Source organism: Schistocerca piceifrons, chromosome 1, assembly GCF_021461385.2.
Source record: "Schistocerca piceifrons isolate TAMUIC-IGC-003096 chromosome 1, iqSchPice1.1, whole genome shotgun sequence".
Lineage (NCBI taxonomy): Eukaryota > Metazoa > Arthropoda > Insecta > Orthoptera > Acrididae > Schistocerca > Schistocerca piceifrons.
In genome coordinates this window covers 757,010,382-757,028,864 of record NC_060138.1, presented here as the reverse complement: position 1 = coordinate 757,028,864, position 18,483 = coordinate 757,010,382, and the positions used below count along the sequence as shown (strand labels likewise).

Below are 18,483 nucleotides of genomic sequence, written 5' to 3'. Positions count from 1 at the left end.
ATTTTAGATAAAAGATTCACAGCTACTGTGTAGCTGCAGCCAAGAAGATAATACCATTATATCCCAGATGTTGCTGCTGATTCTTGCATACATTCTTCACGTTCTGTAGAGCGGAGGATTCTACCATTCCAAGAGGGTCCGTAGAGGTCATGGTCCAGGTTCTTGAATATCACTATGTACTTTGGATGCACCATTACTCCACTGAAACGTAAGAAGTGTTTAATCTGATCAGTTACTATTGTCTTCTAGTATGTTGTTTTCCTCTTTTCCTTCTGCGAGTTTTTCACCGTACTACTGCCGTCCCACGATATTATACACGGAGTTCATAACGCCTCCACACAGACCTCTTTCAGGCAAACAGAACAGTTTCAATATTTCATCATCAGTGTCTATCAACACGCCTGTAGAATCAAGAAACATACGCGGCTGCATCCACAGATAGGTGTGGCCGTCGCTATTCTTAGTCCTAATCCCATATTCCCTGCTTCTTGCCAACGCTCGCACTATGATGCTGGTTAAGTTCAAATACAAAACGTCTGCTGGAGCACAGTGATTGTCGATGTGTTTGAGCTGTGGCGTTCCGATAAAGCTTCTCGCAACAGCAACTAGTCCCTATACTTGCGTGAATCCAACGCTCTGTACTGTCCCTTATTGTAAGTTGTCAGTGTCCTCTGCAACTAGGTCGGTGAACTATGGCGGCACCCGCTGTTTACAGGGCATCTGAGGACGAGTCGTGTTTAAACGTCGACCTGGTTTTGTACCGCATCCAGCGTTCTAATTACAAGACATCGCCATTCATAGCTAAATGTTGGCCTCGAGCCATCTAGACTACTGTCTCTTGCCGCAGCGAGCGGGCGGAGCTTTACGGTCTGAGCAGAGGGCCTGTGTGCCAATGCAGTATCGGGCACCGTGGGGCAATTATGACTTCTGCTTCACTAGTCTCTGCAGTGATATCATTATATGGATTTCAAGCTTTTATGTCTGTCAGTTTCTAGACCATTCGAGATTTTGGTTTTAATTTATGTGGGCTATCCGCTTTATATTTCATAAATTATTTGAGAAAATTGCTACATGGATCAGAATTAATCCCTAAATGAAAGTTCCAGCTTATTTTTCAAACATTCTGCGTACGTGGTACAACTTATTGGAGTAGCAGGCAATCGAGAAGAAGCACAAGTTCGTCGTTCGTGTTCATAAACAATATAATCCCTTTTATCGTATCCCTGGTTTTGTCGTGTTCGCTTCGTATTAACTATAACGAGTGTTTACTTCGGTCCTTCTAAATTTTTATTTTATTACGCCAAATAAAATAGTTCTCTTCAGTTTTTTGAGTCTTCTTTTTTCGGCAGTCACAATCAAAATACATTTTTCGACATTAAATTGCCTAGATTTGTGTATAAATTGTTCTAAAATTTACCCTATAGTTGATAAAAAAATATGACTTGTCGTTAAAGTCTTGGCACTAGTGACAACTGACGTTCCCCAAGGAAATGCTATTGGCCATTCAGCAAATGACTGAGTACGTAGGCTGCAATGTCTTCTGAGATGAGGGTGGCACAGGAGAGGAATTAGTGGCAACACGCATCAAACCAGTCTAGCATGACGATTTTACGACTATGAGGAACACAATGAGTTTAATTCCCCGTAAAGTATAAAAGAAACGAGAGCCATAATAAAATACACTCCTGGAAATGGAAAAAAGAACACATTGACACCGGTGTGTCAGACCCACCATACTTGCTCCGGACACTGCGAGAGGGCTGTACAAGCAATGATCACACGCACGGCACAGCGGACACACCAGGAACCGCGGTGTTGGCCGTCGAATGGCGCTAGCTGCGCAGCATTTGTGCACCGCCGCCGTCAGTGTCAGCCAGTTTGCCGTGGCATACGGAGCTCCATCGCAGTCTTTAACACTGGTAGCATGCCGCGACAGCGTGGACGTGAACCGTATGTGCAGTTGACGGACTTTGAGCGAGGGCGTATAGTGGGCATGCGGGAGGCCGGGTGGACGTACCGCCGAATTGCTCAACACGTGGGGCATGAGGTCTCCACAGTACATCGATGTTGTCGCCAGTGGTCGGCGGAAGGTCCACGTGCCCGTCGACCTGGGACCGGACCGCAGCGACGCACGGATGCACGCCAAGACCGTAGGATCCTACGCAGTGCCGTAGGGGACCGCACCGCCACTTCCCAACAAATTAGGGACACTGTTGCTCCTGGGGTATCGGCGAGGACCATTCGCAACCGTCTCCATGAAGCTGGGCTACGGTCCCGCACACCGTTAGGCCGTCTTCCGCTCACGCCCCAACATCGTGCAGCCCGCCTCCAGTGGTGTCGCGACAGGCGTGAATGGAGGGACGAATGGAGACGTGTCGTCTTCAGCGATGAGAGTCGCTTCTGCCTTGGTGTCAATGATGGTCGTATGCGTGTTTGGCGCCGTGCAGGTGAGCGCCACAATCAGGACTGCATACGACCGAGGCACACAGGGCCAACACCCGGCATCATGGTGTGGGGAGCGATCTCCTACACTGGCCGTACACCAGTGGTGATCGTCGAGGGGACACTGAATAGTGCACGGTACATCCAAACCGTCATCGAACCCATCGTTCTACCATTCCTAGACCGGCAAGGGAACTTGCTGTTCCAACAGGACAATGCACGTCCGCATGTATCCCGTGCCACCCAACGTGCTCTAGAAGGTGTAAGTCAACTGGCCAGCAAGATCTCCGGATCTGTCCCCCATTGAGCATGTTTGGGACTGGATGAAGCGTCGTCTCACGCGGTCTGCACGTCCAGCACGAAAGCTGGTCCAACTGAGGCGCCAGTTGGAAATGGCATGGCAAGCCGTTCCACAGGACTACATCCAGCATCTCTACGATCGTCTCCATGGGAGAATAGCAGCCTGCATTGCTGCGAAAGGTGGATATACACTGTACTAGTGCTGACATTGTGCATGCTCTGTTGCCTGTGTCTATGTGCCTGTGGTTCTGTCAGTGTGATCATGTGATGTATCTGACCCCAGGAATGTGTCAATAAAGTTTCCCCTTCCTGGGACAACGAATTCACGGTGTTCTTATTTCAATTTCCAGGAGTGTATGATTAAGACATTAACTCACATATATCCTCTAGCACCCTCGCTTGTTTGTATATTTATATATTATAACTTTTTAGTGTCAGTCTTCTGACATCCTCTACTGTCCTGACCTCTTCATCTCAGAGTGTCATTTGTACTATACTCACTCTGCTGGAGATATTTCAGTCTTCCTCTACATTTAATTTTAGCACTTTGGGACTTCGATCTTCCTTATTTCCTCTCACAAGGAGAGGATATAAAATTCATACGTGAAGAACGTAAAACTCCTTACAACGCTTCATGTGAAGGTGTACCATTTACAGCAAAACATTCAGAGGCAAATAATACAGGAAAGAAAATTCAAGGCCAGAACTGTCAATACAAAAAGCTTTAATCTTGTGTCAATATTTTCTGAGACCGATACCTCTTTATCGATACGATGTTAAACCCCAATCACCGTCCCTTCACGTCCTTTGGTGAGTGCTCACTTTTTCCAGTGCGCTACCCATTCATTGTGAATTCCCCTGAGTCGATGAGCAAGTCACTCAGTAAAATAAATGAAGTGGTTGCATCACTTCTGACCTGAACGCCGTCGTGTGTCCACAGGTGGAGCCCGCGCTGGTTATCGACAACGTGACCGTGGCGGCTGCCAGGCTGCCGGAGCAGTGGGAGGACACACCTGCCGGCACTCCCGCCGTCATCATCGGCTGGGGACGGCTCTGGGTAAGGACTGGAACACACCACGTGCTGCATGTCGGGAATCTTGACGATAAGGATGTTATCTGCACTGCCAAGTACCGAGAGCTGCTTTCAATGCAATCAATGATTTTTGTGCATGTTTCATTGGCAGTGTTGTAGGCCTCTACTACTTAATGTTCCAACTTTATTTCAATTTTAACCTTTTTAACTTTTATATGTCATTGTATCTTTACCACCAGTTACCTTTTTCATCCATCTCTGACGATTGTCATTACCAGTTGGGTGTCCTTCATTTATTCTCATTTCTCTGCATTCAGTATGCAATTTTATTTATTACTTTTCGTCTTTGATTTGGCCTTATCTGTAAATAGTTTAGCCATAATTTTTTATATGATTAATTTCAAATTAGCTTTATACATGACTTGTAATAGCACTTACGTTTTGCTATTTAACCCTTACCTATATTTGGCTGTTAAATAGTACATCTTAAGGCACAGCTCAATTACGACATCTGCCGTGTCCATGTAGACACTTGGGGCACACTTATGTGTGTTCCCATCACCGGTACTATTTGCATACACCAAGCCTGAGCAGCTACAGCTGAAACATATTTACATGATGATGGTTGTATTCTGATAAGCGATAGTATTATGTTCACTGCCCACCATGACTTTGGATGCCGTCTGGTGGCGTTGTGTGCACGTGATGTGGTACAAAAGTATGTAAGCGGGGGCTCACCCTAGCGAAGATATGGGCTTCAAATTGGGAAATCCATTCATATAAGCGACTCTGACGAAGGGTGAATTATTATTACTCACAGCCTGTCAGTGAGTATCTCGGAAACAGCGAAACTGGTCGAATGTTCACGTGCTGTTGTTGTTGTTGTTGTGGTCTTCAGTCCTGAGACTGGTTTGATGCAGCTCTCTATGCTACTCTATCCCGTGCAAGCTTCTTCATCTCCCAGTACCTACTGCAACCTACATCCTTCTGAATCTGCTTAGTGTATTCATCTCTTGGTCTCCCTCTACGATTTTTACCCTCCACGCTGCCCTCCAATACTAAATTGGTGATCCCTCGATGTCTCAGAACATGTCCTACCAACCGATCCCTTCTTCTAGTCAAGTTGTGCCACAACGTTCACGTGCTATTGGTTCAAAATGGTTCAAATGGCTCTGAACACTATGGGACTTAACATCTATGGTCATCAGTCCCCTAGAACTTAGAACTACTTAAACCTAACTAACCTAAGGACATCACACAAGACCCAGTCGTCACGAGGCAGAGAAAATCCCTCACCCAGCCGGGAATCGAACCCGAGAACCCGGTCGTGGGAAGCGAGAACGCTACCGCACGACCACGAGTTGCGGACTCACGTGCTATTGCCGTGATCGTCTACAGAAGGAGGTAGAAGGACAGTGAAACTTCCACTGGGCGCCAAATGGTTGTACGTCCACGACTCTTCACAGAATGTGGGGTTCGGAGGCTTTTCTGCTCTGTAAAGTAGGATAGACGCTGATCTGTGGCATCTCTGCCGAAAGAGCACAGTGCTAGTGCACGCGTAATTGTTTCGGAGCACAGCGTTCACCGTAGATTGTTGAACATGGAGCTCACAGCAGACCACCCCTACTCGTTCGATGTTGACCCAACTACATCGCCAATTACTATAGCAGTGATCACGGGACCATCGGGAATTCGACAGTGGATCAATGAAAACGCATGTCCCCTTCTGGCAAATCACAATTTTGCTACACTAGGTCGATGTCCATCTCTACAAAGCCGTCATCGAGGTGAACGGCTGAACGAAACGTGCACCGTGCCATTGACGCAGGCTCGTGGAAGCAGTTTTGTGCTATGAGAGAGATTCTCCTGCGCTTGCTTAGGACCTGTGGTAGTAATCGAAGACACGCTGACAGCTGCGAACCACATGCATCCCTTCATGCTAGATATCTTCCCTGACGGCGATGTCATCTTTTAGCAGTATAACTGTCCACTTGTCGGAGGCATAATCGTGCTATAGTAGTTTTTGGAGCTTCATAAGGAACTCTCATTGATGTCTCCGCGACCAAATTCACCTGATCTAAACTAAATCGAACTCATCTAGGTCGCTATCGGGCGCCGTCACAGCGTACGCAAATCAGCGGCTGGTTATTTACGTGAATTACATCACCTGTACGCAGACATATACGCCACATACTTCCACAAACTTACCAACAGAGTTTCGAATTGCTGACACGCAGAATCAGTGATGTATTTTGATCCAAGACTGACAAACAAGCTATTAAGCAAGTAGTAATAATGTTTTGACTCAACCGTGGATACAGGCCCAATCCCGTCTTGTATTCATTGCACAACAATGCATGCCTCAACAGGCTAATCTGATGTATTTCATTTTCCCATGGTGAATAATACATATTTTTATGTTGGTCATCGAGTTTGAGTATTTTCTGGCTACATTCCATCCTATTCATTTATTATACCTTTCAGCAAGACGAAGGTAAACTTGAAAAAGAAAGAAAACCGCCTACCAAATTGTAATGGATGACAGATCAAATCTACAGTGAGTCACTTGATGATCTCCAATTGTTTGCTATTAGCCATAAACTTGTTTAAATGTTTCAAAAGATAATATTACAACAGAGGAGCAGGGGGTGTTGGGAGAGTGTTAGCTCAGAGCGGTATTGTACAAGGGCGTCAGATAAAGAGAAACTATGCTGCAGCACTGGCACAATTAGTGTTCATTGATAAGCTTTATATGTGTGACGAATGAGCATTATTCGGATTTAGGCTGATATTTGAGTTTAATGAATCTCTAAGATGCTAAAAAAATGTATTCATTATAAACATTGATGGATGACTTCTGTGCCATCATTTGTTAGGGCGCGAGATAACGCACATTATCAACTGCGTGTTGTTAATATGTAACAGTCGTGCGTTTCACCAACAAACTGACATGAAAATCAGTTTCTCCTGATTACTCCATACAAACGTATTATGTTTCATTCTCCATTAAAAAAGTGCGATCAGCTTTCGTTAGATATGTCGAAGACTCAATTAGACATGTATTTCTTCACTTCCTCAGTTCTGCGCGTGTCACACTCATAAAAACATTACTTCGAACCTCTGAAAGTGTATGTACTAAACCTTTAAAGCATGGAGTCAAACATACAGGTAAGATCCATTAACCAGCCCTTAGTCTTAGCTACTGTTTGACAGATATAATCATAAACATTTATCACAAGTAGTGCAGTACAGACTCATTTTCATTAATTCACTCAGATCTGTAGGTATCACGCTTTCTGTTTTGAGAATTTAATAGACAGATAGACCCCTGACGCTGAACGTGTCACAAGACTCACTGCATGCACCAGCTAACCTACAGACGTGCTCCTACAGCAGCGGTTGTACAACATATGAACTGTTTACAGCAAAACGGAGACCTACCCGATATGCTGCAGAAGGTGGACACGGCCATCGTGGACCAGCAGGAGTGCTTCGACGTGTACGCCTACAACTACACGATTCACGACAGCCAGATCTGCTCGGAGGTGCCGCTGCCGGACAAGGGCGCCTGCAACGTAAGTACCTCCTGCTGGGGGACACACTTATCTGCAACAAGCATCACGCTTACATGTTTAAACGTAAGTTTGCAAAACAATAGAGATTCCTTTGCACAGCAAAACCATTGTTTTTGGGAAGAATAACGTTTTGTCGTCAAAGAATGAGGCTGACTAAATTTTTAACGTTTTGTTTTCACAGCATGCCGGCTCTGCCGCCAGCAGCGTCGGAGAGTAGGGGGAAAACAAAATATGGCGCTGAAAAAGTAACTGGACTTGTCCTCTAGGTTGGGAGTGGGGCACTTGACTAACAACCCGTCTCACGAAAGGGAAACCGTTACGAAACGTTAGGAAAGTGCTTCGGGTGAAAATGGAAAAAAGGAACATCGAAAACGCATTACGAACAAGGACTGACTATTTGGAACATGGAACGTAAGAACTTGGACATACCTTGGGCTCATAATATTCTTCCAGAAGAACTCGACAGATATAGAATGGATCTACTCGCACTTCAAGAAACAGGATACCCAGGGACACGAACGCCGGAAACAGACGAACACATATGACACTACAGTGGGCAGGAAGATGGAAAATTGCTAATGGAGGAGGTTTCACTGTCGGTAAAAGAACAGCAGCGGTAGAAACTGATTTTAAGTCAAGTGGTAACAGGACAGCTCTTGTAAGACTAAGACATAGATTCGTAAATGCAGAATTAACATTGATTAAAACGACATACTGCAGGGACGGGTTCCTGACTGGAAATGGAGGAAAAAATTTCCTATGAATACGAGTCCGGAAATAAACAGCGTGCGTACAACGACTACAAATGGTCCTGGAACGCAGTGCAGAGGTGCATTGCATCCACGTCACAACAAATGTTCAAACTGGTCCCCATGGCATGCAATGCGCGCTTTCACTCATCGCATCGTGGATTGCCACACTCTTTCTCACGTTCCGGCCTCTGTCCGAATAGCGTTAGATGCGTAGTGAATACACTGTTCAAGGGCCTACACAAAGGAAACTGGTTCAGCATACACGACGCTTTTCGGATGCCTCCAGAGGTAAAAATTCAGGTGATTTAAGTCCGGTAGTCTAGAAGGCCGTGCTACGGGTCTCCGCGACCTATCCAACGTCCAGGGAAGTTGATGTTGAGGTGTCTCATTATCCTTCAGAGCTCGGTCCTCCAAATGCGATTCAAGCACAATCCGCCGCCTGCCTGCGCGTTTGTCTATCTGAAAGGCTCCCTGATCATACAAACACTCAAACAGGGGTTGAAATGTTGTGTGATGTGGTTGCTGTCTATGACGGTACTTATTTTGGTATAGCCTTGATACATGTCGATCGTTTCCATCTGCTTGGCCATACACGAACACCATCTCGGCTTGTTTCCGACATGAATACCGGACCAGTACGCTGCTTACAGTACGCTACGTCAGTCACACAGGCTGCAACAGACAAGGAATATACGGAATGTGGTCAGAGGAACTTTCATTCGTGAGAGCCATCTACCATGGCAACGATGCATTTTTTTCCCTTCGTTTCCCGTCAGGAACGCCGTTTGTCGGTTTTATTAATGTTAACCCTGTATAACAACAACTACGGTACGTGCCCCACCTGAGTTAGCGGTGGATGAAAGGAAATAATTTCGATGAAATATTTGAAGAGATAATCAGTAAGGCACAAGGCTGAGATACGAAACTCATTCCTTTAGACGCCAACAATGAACTCGGTAAAGCAATGACGAGGAAGGGAGTGGCAGGGACAGTAAGCTTGCAAGCTGAAAGTAATGGTAATGGAGCAAGATTTCTTCTCTCTGCAAGCGCAGCCATCCTAAGGATTATGAGCACATACTTTCTTCGGAAGGACATTCACAAGGCAGCTTGGGTGTCACCAGATAGTAGAACAATAACACCAAATAGACCACGTTCTGGTAGATAAAAGACACAAAACCAGCGAAATGAAGGAGAAAACCATAAGAGACAGACCACTACCTAGTAAGGAACGCCACGGCAACGAATGGCAATAGAAAAACCAATGGGAGGAAATTATATAATAGAATGGACTACTGACGCGGAAAATTGAAACATAATGGAAATGCATGCGATTTGTCACTAAGCCTCAAGACAGTTTGAGGTTCCAACAATGGAAGACAACCTCGACACTTAAGACCAGAGGGAAATGGCAAAAACGAATGTGGAAGTAGCAGCAGTAGAAGTGTGTGGTAAAAGGAAAAGGAAGAAAAATCCATTGTTCTCGGAAGAATGTGAGGAAACAAGTGAAAGAAAGAAGAGCAGCAAAAGAAAAACACTTACAAGATCTTCAGCGGAGTGTGCGCTGATATGAAACTTCCTGGTGGATTAAAACTGTGTGTTGGACCGAGATTTGAACACGGGACCTTTGCATTTCGCGGGCAAATGCTCTACCATCTGAGCTTCCCAAGCTCAACTCACGACCCTTCCACACAGCTTCAATTCTGCCAGCACCTCGTCCCCTACCTTCCGAACTTCACTGAATCTCTTCTGCGGTTGCAGAACTAGCACTCCTGAAAGAAAGGATGTTGCGGAGACATGGCCTTGCGCAGCCTGGGCGATGTTTCCAGAATGAGAAATTCTGCAATGCATTTTTCTTCAAGGGGTTTATCACTCTACCATGCATCTTAAGAACGTAAGAGAAGACTCATCTGTATGAAAGGAACTATAAAATTACTATTAATAACAAATAAATTATGGTAATATAACATTGTTTCTAAAATAGAAAAAAGCAAAAACAAAAGAAACGAACACAAACTGGGAAATACAGTTACCAGAGAGTAACTTAGCTCTTCAACGGTAGAAATTAGATCAAAACTGAATATTTTTGTTGGTTTTCTAACACTACCAATTTTACTAGCTATGTAAGCACGAGGTCGTACGAACAGGTTGGACGATTTTGGTTGCTGGAATTCATACTTAATACATCAGGATGAAATACAGATCAACTGAAGGTGTTTGGTGAACACGAAACGAGCACGGCCATATTTAAATGGTGAGAGCGTTACCCGAGGAGTACGGCACGGGAATCCGGTTTCGACACCTGATGCGACACATTCTTTTCATCGACCCAGCGAGATTAATTTTGCACACTATGTCGTTTTCTGATACAGTCTCTACCTTCTTAACACGGGAAATTACATTTCATTACTGCTACTTCTCTTGGGTTCCCAACTCGTACCCGCTATGACCGTTTAGAGAGTTGGTAGTTAATTGGAAATCGCGCCTAAATCGAAGGATAACATTTTTTCCCTGATTGGCTAGGATACTAGCTTACTCTCCCAATGGCTAAAGAGATTCAAAAATCTGTTATCTCAAAAATTTATGCAAGTCCATTATCTTTCACTGAATAATGTATCAGATGAACGGCAAACAGTTCTCCATGTTTAGCTGTAAAGATTTAGCAATGGTACAGCTCACTTTGTGTTAGCGAAAAGCTATATCATATAGTCGGCAACAACAGTATTAATATTGTGAATACTGGATACTGCATTCTATGTACTGTACTTGATGCTGTAAACTATTTCATACTGTTACTGGTCCGTTCATGTACAAACATAACTTTTGAAAACTTTTGCTATTGTTGATCTTAGCTTCATTTATTCAAATTTTGCATGTTAATAATGTCCAAATGCATATATGAGAACATCTTCCATTTACCCATCATGCCTTGAGTTCCTAAATTTACTTTTAAGCTATTCGATTAGATCTAGTGACTGTGCGTGTGTGTGTGTGTGTGTGTGTGTGTGTGTGTGTGTGTGTGTGTGTGAGTGTGTGTGTGTCTGTGTGTGAATGATTTGTTATTGATGACTCAAAATATCTCTCAAGACCGGCCATTTAGTCTATGTAGAAGACCAGAATTTTCCTTTAAACACAGTGGACTCATCCTGATCGACTGAGAAGGAACTGGGACTCTAAATGAATTCCAAGCTCTTGAAAAGAAAGTACACACAGCTTGTATATTTTGAAATGTATGTGTATGCAACTTCAGCTTAGCTGCTCAAGACGTGTTTAAACTGTCTTGCCTATTACTAGAGGCTGTAGCAAATTGCACACTACGCACTACCCAGATGCTAAGTTGTAAACTCACCACTTAAGTGGCTGCACCACACACCGAAGATCCTCGTCCCATATCTTCTCATAGGCTGAAGTTGGTAACGGATCTGCAGACATGCTCCGAAAGCCACCGCATAGTACACTGTGGAAGGAACCTTGTCATTACTTTTCCTGTTCCGCTCGCTACAGAGCGACGGAAAAACGACTGTTTGTATGCCTTCTATGAGCCTTAACTTCTCTTGCCTACCTGGTCCTTATTCTAATTGTACATTGACGGCCGTACGATCGTTCTGCAATCAGCTACAAATGCTGATTCTCTAAATGTTCTCATTAGCGTTTCGCGAAAAGAACTGTCTTCGCTCCAGGGATTTCCAGCTAAGTTCACGAAACATCTCCGTAATAGTCGCGTGTTGATCAGACCTAGCGGTAACAAATCTAACAACACGCCTCTGAATTAAGGTATTCAGATGATTAGCCACATTATATGGAACTAAATTCAAGTTTAATCGATGTCTTCTTTCAATCCATTTGGGAGGAGGGGGGTGGGGAATTCCAAACACGGCAGCAGTTCGCTAGAATGGGTCATACTAGTGTTCTATACGGGGTCTCCTTTGTAGATTAGCTACATTTACGTAAAATTCTCCCAATAAAACGATGCCAACCATTCGCTTTCCTTACTATGGTCTTCGAGTGCTCGTTCCATTTCAAATCGCTTTGTAGCGCTACACTTAGACATCTGATTGACGTGACTGTGTCAAGCAGAACATACAAATGCTGTATTCTAACATTACTGGCTTGTTTATCCTACTCATCTTCATTAACTTGTTCCACATTTAGAGTAAGCCACCATTCATCACGCTAGGCAGAAATTTTGTCCGAGTCGTCCTGAACCATTCTACAGCTACTCAACGAGGACACCTTCCGGTACACCACATCATCATCAGCAAACAGCCGTCGATTACCGCTCACCGTGTCCGTCAAATCATTCACGTATACATATACACTTCCCTGTGATAATCCGGCTAATACTCTTGTCTCGGATTAACATTCGCCATTGATAACAACGTACTGTGTTCTGTTACTTAAGAAGTCTTCGCGTTGCTCATGTATCTGTGAACCTAACTAGGGGTGGCCTCGTATGGGATAGATGACAGATTTCCAGCAGAACCACAACAATTTTAGCACAGTCCAACGTCTGACGAAATCATATTTTCAGTGTAGTTTCCGTGGTGATGGGATTGAATCACGGACCTTCTAACCTGAAGATAGCCGCTGACTCCGTCCAGTAAATTTTAACTGAAGTTGTTGTGAGAATATACTATTTTCATAAAAAATTGAATGTGTTAAATTAAATTTTAAACTTCACGACCTGAAATTGTCTAACAGTGATGCTAAATTTGAGGTTGCGCCATGGACACACCTTGTCCTCTGGGTAGAGTGGTTATTTCTATTCTAAAGTCCTGTGTCCTTAATAATCGCTGTAACTCTTCATTTGGTTATTATGGATTGAAAACTGCTAACAACTATATGGAAGACTCTTTATTTGGGACAACAACCGATTTCGTAGCTTAAAGGCACAGCTTCACAAAAGGGAGAATATTTATTAAAAAACTGCATTTTACTCCAATCCCAAATGACCGAAATTACAAATAAATACTCACATAACATGTGTACAAGTAATAGTAATACGCCAAATGAGCCTACTGTCGAACTATACATAGGCTGAATGTTGCCACAAACAACCTCAGAAAATCAGACAGGAACCAACAACAAAATCGGACGAATATAAATACGACGAAATGTACCCGTAAGAATCACATCTTCAGTGTTGACGAAACTTACTAAAACTCAAAGCTCTCATAGCACCGTATGAATTCCAGTAATACGATGTTAATACTAACCCTGTGGGAACAACCAGCAAGCAAGCTATTCCGTGAAGGCTTGCACCGCGCCACCGTAGTGTTAGAACAAGAAGCACACTTAGCCTCACGCAGCGTCCTCGTGTCCGGACAGGGGCAGCTGCGTAACTTCTTTACAAAACCAAATTCCTTGTATCAGTAAACGTCGACAATTGGTTGTTATTTAGCTATCGATGGACACAAAATTATTGGCTTACAGCATTTCATACCCGAGTAAACATCTGACCGTCATAAGAAATGTAACATCACGCTAATCATATAAAATAATTCAGTGATACTTATCTAAACGCCACCCTCTCCCCCGGTCTCACTAACCCTAGGAAAAGCTACTCATACTTGAAGGCAACAAGATAAAGACATAAAAAACGTAAATGGCAATAGATTCAACTCATTACGTTGGCACTGGGACGTGTTAGTCCGTTGAGAGACAGATCCACCTGGTAAAAGCAGTGTCAAGGCCAAGTAAACCTGTAATAACTACTATAGACGATTTCGTACAAAATAATGAAACAATAATAGTAACAGGAAAGACCAAAGAGTAACAACCAAATTAAAAGGTAATGCCAGATGACACTAAGGGGTTGAAGGTAACTTATAACTATGCCTAGAAAGTGAGGATCAAACCTTGAGAAGGACCAATCCCAGTTCTAACATGTGGATCTATGGAGTACTGTTAAGACAATCAAAATTAGCTAACATATTGCGATGTGACAGTTCTATCTGTCGACTGAGTTTACGTTGACGAAGGTGATTTATGCCTCTCTCGAATTCTTCCAGGATATTAAGAGTGATCACTTTCTTGTCCCTGTGCAGTGTCTTTTGCAGCATCATTTGCTACTGTTGTCTATCCTTTTGATCAAATGCGCACTTTGTCAGTTGTTGACAATCACCGTAGTTGATTAGGTAAACACAGGGGCAGTTAAAATAATATAGAAGAAAACCAGCAAAAGAAAACATAGGCTAAGTGCAAGCAAACGCAGCTGTACTAAGGACAACAGTAAATCATACTTTAAGCTCTGGTTAACTGTGTTCCGCTAAGTGCAATGTGGTGACACTCGATAACCTGGTCTCGACAATAGCACTAACAGACCAGAATCAATGCAGAATCAATTTAATGACAGTGGTGATGTGTGCTCCTTTACACTGAACTGCCATACTGCAGATTATAAAACAAGGGTATTAAATCATTAATTTGTAAGTTATTCACGATAACAGCTGACCCGGTGCGCGCTCATGAAATCTTGTGAGGGCATCGAATTGAATGCAAACGAAAATTTATAGACAGTCATGTGGCCGTCGATACTGTCCAAATGACGTCTCGTCTGAGGGAATCCTTGTGAAACTGTCGAATGCTACACTGACTATTATAATCATAGACCATAATAACATAGACCACGCATGTCCCTATCTCTGTCGTGTTAACGCTTGAAACCAACATCTACGTCACGTGACACGGTGCAGAAAGTTGAGTTCGTCATTAAACGTTGAGTGAAGTGGAGCTGACAGTTACAGTTTCTCTCATTTATAGCTGTAATCAAGCATTGATTTTGACAATTCAGCGAACTGTAGTATTACTCTTCTCCCCACGCTGTTTAGCCGCGTGGTCTTGGGCGCCTTGCCGAGGTTCGCGCAGCTCCCCCCGTCGGAGGTTCGAGTCCTCCCTCGGGCCTGGGTGTGTGTGTTGTCCTTAGCGTAAGTTAGTTTAACACTTAGGCAAAAAGTATTCACTGCTTAAAAGAAAGTAGTTAGAATAATGTGTGGGGTCCATAGTCGCACATTTCTGTTGGCATCTGTTTAAAATGTTAGGAATTCTTACAACTGCTTCACAGTACATTTGCTCAGTAACGAAATTTTTTCTCGACAACATGGACTAGTTTAAAATCAACAGAGACATTGATGATTACAATACCAGAAAAAAGAGAGACCTACACTATCCTTTACTTAACCAATCTTTGGCACAGAAAGGGATAAAATATGCTGCTATAAATCTTTTTGATAAATTACCAGATGAAATAAAATGTCTGACAGACAGCAGTAATAGTTTAAAAAACAAATTGAAATCATACCTCCTTGACAACTCCTTCTATGCCATAGATGAATTCTTGAATATGACTAAATAAACCTGGAGATATAATACATGCATTTAGTACCATTTAAGGGAATGGGATAGATAATAGAAATATTTAGGTATAACACTATAATGTAAAAAAAACTTGTTTCCTGTGCCCATTTCTTGTGCATTTGACACGTTCCACATCATAACGGTTTTTCCGTGGTATTGATCAATGGAACACGTAACTAACTAACTAACTAACTAACTAAGTTAGGTTAAGTAGCGTGAAAGCCTAGGAACCGATGGCCTCAGCAGTTTGGTCCCGTAGGAACTTATCACAGATTTCCAGATTTTTTTCCTAATTTCTCCGAAATTCGTGATACAGCAGTGGTTATCGTTCTTACATATGGTCAAGTTGAAACATATTGACAATTCTTTTAACAAGAGACAGAATGACTGTTCTTTAGTAAAAACGTTTCTTTAGCACTGTGAATTCTTGTAGTTCACCGCATCCACAGGAGTGGAAGACAAAATAACAATTTCGAACGCAACATTAGCTTTCTAATGATTCCACTAGAAGAAATACTTTAGTAAGCTTTTGTAGGAAAGGAAATCCGTTTATGTGCATAATGTCAGGTATTAACATAAAATTAGCATATATGTTTTCTGACTTTTTCTGAATCCAGTACTGATACCGAAACGATATTAATATAGGTACCGTAATATATATTACAAAACGTTAATTATACTGGTGTAGTGCTGGATGTTAACGATATGTCGTCTCAAAAGCTTAATCATTCACTAAGTTTTACATCCAAGGACAACGTCCATCCTAACTTTCAACTTTTGGAAATACCTCTGCAAGTATTTTAAAGTAATTCACTAACACAACTGAGATTTTCGTCTCATTACGTAATCTGTAGAATACAAAACAAGACTCATCTGAGAATATGTGAAGGTCTTTACTCCTGCACCTAGTAACAAGCTCAATATTTGATCAGTAACAAAAGTGTCATAAATTGTTCGCTATAAATGCCTAATGACATACTCGGCTTCGTGCCCCGAGTCACATGACTTAGATGGCTCAAATGGCTCTGAATACTATGGGACTTAACTTCTGAGGTCATCAGTCGCCTAGAACTCAGAACTACTTAAACCTAACTAACCTAATGACATCACACACATCCATGCCGAAGCAGGATTCGAACCTGCTACCGTAGCGGTTGCACGGTTCCAGACTGTAGTGCCTAGAACCGCTCGGCCACTCCGGCCGGCCATGACTTAGATGTTGATTTTAGTAAAATGGCGTCATGCGCAGTCTATGTTATCTGTGGTTTGTGATGATAATAGGCCGGCCGCGGTGGTCTAGCGGTTCTGGCGCTGCAGTCCGGAACCGTGGGACTGCTACGGTCACAGGTTCGAATCCTGCCTCGGGCATGGGTGTGTGTGATGTCCTTAGGTTAGTTAGGTTTAAGTAGTTCTAAGTTCTAGGGGACTTATGACCTAAGTTGTTGAGTCCCATAGTGCTCAGAGCCATTTGAACCATTTTTTTGATGATAATACCATAGAAACCAAAAATCACATTGCCAGGATTCAGAACCTTTGTGCTGCGAAATGTCGATTAGTAAGTAATTCTGTCTAAAAAAAATAGAGTGCGACACATCGAGTAAAAAGAGAACTGATATCACACTCATCGAATACCAAAACTAAACTAGAGACCTTATATCATCTTACGAATGATACGACATGTCTAAAATTGAGTAAAATGGAGTATGAAAGTGACATTTTCTATCTATACAGTACTTCAATATTTTCTTTGAAAAAATCTGAATTTTGTATGAGAGTGGGGCAGTCCCCTCAGCAGTTACGACCTACTGCCCGTTTTTTCTTCGTTCCTACCGTAGTATAGTTTATACGTCTGTTTCCTTACACCTTGCGGACGTCGTGTGTGCAGGGTGACTCCGGCAGCCCGATGCTGGTGGACGGCGTCGTGGTGGGTCTGGCGTCGTGGCAGCAGGGCTGCGCCCTCGAGGGCTACCCCACCGTCTACACCAGGGTCTCGCACTTCGTGGACTGGATCGAGGAGAACAAGAAGTAGACAACGCACATTGTCACCTAGAAGACTCACGCCCCTAGGCCTACTTCCTGTTATTTTCATCTTTGGATGCTTATCATATGTTAACACGTTTTTCAGGAGTCGCATGCTTTTTTCCACGTCCTTTGTCTGACTGTTTCCTCCTACCGTTTTAGTGTGACCTTTCATTACAAGAACAGTTGTACTGTAAGTATTGTTAGAAGTCACTATAATTAGTATTTCATTGGTATACATCAGGAATTTTATATGGAGGCCAAAAGTATCTTGTGTTTGACTTCATTTCACATGTACCGCCTTGGGACAATTAAACTGAAATTCTGATAAATTTTCAGATTAATGTGGTTTACTTCATTTGTTTCTTTATTACCGTAGCTGAGTGGACAGTGCGACGGCTTCTCATGGACTGGATGTTTGTGTCGTTTCCATCATAATCATTTTTCATCCTCATCGACGTGCAAGTCGCCGATGTGTCGCCACCTCAAAAGACTTGCACCAGGCGATCACGTCTGCCCGCCGGGAGGCCCTGGCCACATGACATTTCATTTTATTTCTTTATTTTTATTTTCTTGAAATTTTGTTCCTTCACTTTCAAGCGGTAGCTTTTCTGTCCACGTGCAGTATTAAAACTTGGCTACAAGTTTCCACTTTCGGCACATGTTTGCAGAAATTGGTGACACAGTATGTTAACACATTCAATTAGAGGTATTCGTCTACAGAGTGAGGCGGTAAAGTAATTAAGACAGTGCATTCCTTATCTGCAGAAATGGATTTCAAATTACAGTGCGTCAATAACAAAATAGATTTTCTGAACAAATCGATATATTGTAAAATGTTATCGATATTACGTTTTAAAAAGTTTATTTCCAAACACAATCACTCTTTTCTTTTCCCAGCTGATTGTGTCATTCCACCCATAGATGGTTATCTTCAAAAACGATAAAGATATGCTATATGTCGCTTCTCTATTGTGCTTACAGCTGATGTCGACTGTGACGGGATATT

General features: G+C 42.9%; 1 protein-coding gene across 1 annotated transcript in view; it reads left to right on the top strand.

Moving 5' to 3' along the window:
- LOC124774885 (mite allergen Der p 3-like) overlaps positions 1-17,484 on the top strand; it is a 58,537-nt gene extending 41,053 nt beyond the window's left edge. Inside the window, exons 4-6 of the mRNA XM_047249537.1 lie at positions 3,683-3,799; positions 7,201-7,350; positions 17,341-17,484. Of these exons, the coding sequence (XP_047105493.1) occupies positions 3,683-3,799; positions 7,201-7,350; positions 17,341-17,484 (411 nt within the window). The remainder of the gene's footprint in view (positions 1-3,682; positions 3,800-7,200; positions 7,351-17,340) is intronic.
- Positions 17,485-18,483: the final 999 nt, after the last annotated feature.